Below are 1247 nucleotides of genomic sequence, written 5' to 3'. Positions count from 1 at the left end.
TCCGAACTGTACAGCAGAGCGACATCCACTTACCTGCTTTTTTTTATTCGTTTATATGGTGATAAACAAAGCGTTAGAAATTAAAATCCCATTTTTAGCGTATTTTTCGTAATTTTTCGATGGTTTTTCCCGTGGATCAAATAACTATTGATAAAATCGAAAAATGACCTCTCTAAAGTACCATCTTGATCCAATTTTCTAAAAGATAAGGTACTATATATTGAAATCGAAGCACTTCTTTTGGTAGAAATTTTGTATACAGGATATAAAAAAAAAAAAATAAACACCATTGTAAAACCAATAGCTTCCTCGATCCGCTTAGAATCTAAAATAAGACTCACAAATCAAAAATAATAATAATAATATAATGTATGTGCTTGCAGAACGATGGAAACAATTATCACCACCGGGACGGTTTCGGGACGACTCGCAGCGTGAAAAAAGTGTACCTCTGAGGTGCGTCGGAGGGGAGGGCAAGACCACCGCGTCAACACAACGCGAACGCTAGCAGCTCGTCATCGCCTTCCCCTCCGAGCTCGTCGCCGTCACCACCGGCATCGCCTTCATTGGCCGCACGCATAACACCGCAGCAACAACAGCAACAGCAACAACCGTCGTCGCAACAACAGCAACAGCAGCTGCAACTGCAGCAACAACAGATTCAGCAGCAGCAGCAGCAGCAGCAGCAGCAACAACAACAACTTCAACAGCAACAACAACTCCAACTGCAACAGTTGCAACAACAACAACCGCAACCACAGGCTCCGTGCAGTTTTATATACAGAGCGGGCGTGTGATGATCCGTTGGTGGTGGTGGTCGGCTGTCATGTATCGTCGATTGGCTTACATATTTTTAGTTTTTTTTACAAAAACTAAGTGTTCTATACACACTTTGACGACGACTTTTTTGCTCCGTTTATAGTGATGATAATAATAATAATTATTATTATTATTATTCATCTTATATGACTTGACACAATGTATACACAGACACACACCGATTGAACTTTGTCGTCGTTTCATCGGTAGACAGTTGTAGACGCGTTTGTAATTATAATTATATTTATATGTAATCATCCACTTTTATGTATAATTATTATTATTATGTCATAGACGTCGACATAAGTTTCTATTTCCCAGTCGATTTTTTTTTTTTTTTTTTTTACTTAGAAACGTAAGATTTTAGATATAACATTTTTCTTTTAGATTTGCTGAAAAATTTAAAAATATGTGATAGTTATTTTAAA

At 37.6% G+C, this 1247-nt stretch overlaps 1 protein-coding gene across 1 annotated transcript in view; it reads left to right on the top strand.

Annotated features, from left to right (window-relative positions):
• Nucleotides 1-633, top strand: part of LOC100163707 (semaphorin-1A) — a 184347-nt gene extending 183714 nt beyond the window's left edge. Inside the window, exon 18 of the mRNA XM_008186929.3 lies at nucleotides 384-633. Within this exon, the coding sequence (XP_008185151.1) occupies nucleotides 384-455 (72 nt within the window). The 3' untranslated portion in view covers nucleotides 456-633. The remainder of the gene's footprint in view (nucleotides 1-383) is intronic.
• Nucleotides 634-1247: the final 614 nt, after the last annotated feature.

This window comes from Acyrthosiphon pisum, chromosome A1, assembly GCF_005508785.2.
Source record: "Acyrthosiphon pisum isolate AL4f chromosome A1, pea_aphid_22Mar2018_4r6ur, whole genome shotgun sequence".
Classification (NCBI taxonomy): Eukaryota; Metazoa; Arthropoda; class Insecta; order Hemiptera; family Aphididae; genus Acyrthosiphon; species Acyrthosiphon pisum.
The sequence above is the reverse complement of the archived record's forward strand: the minus strand, read 5'-3'. Positions and strand labels throughout refer to the sequence as shown.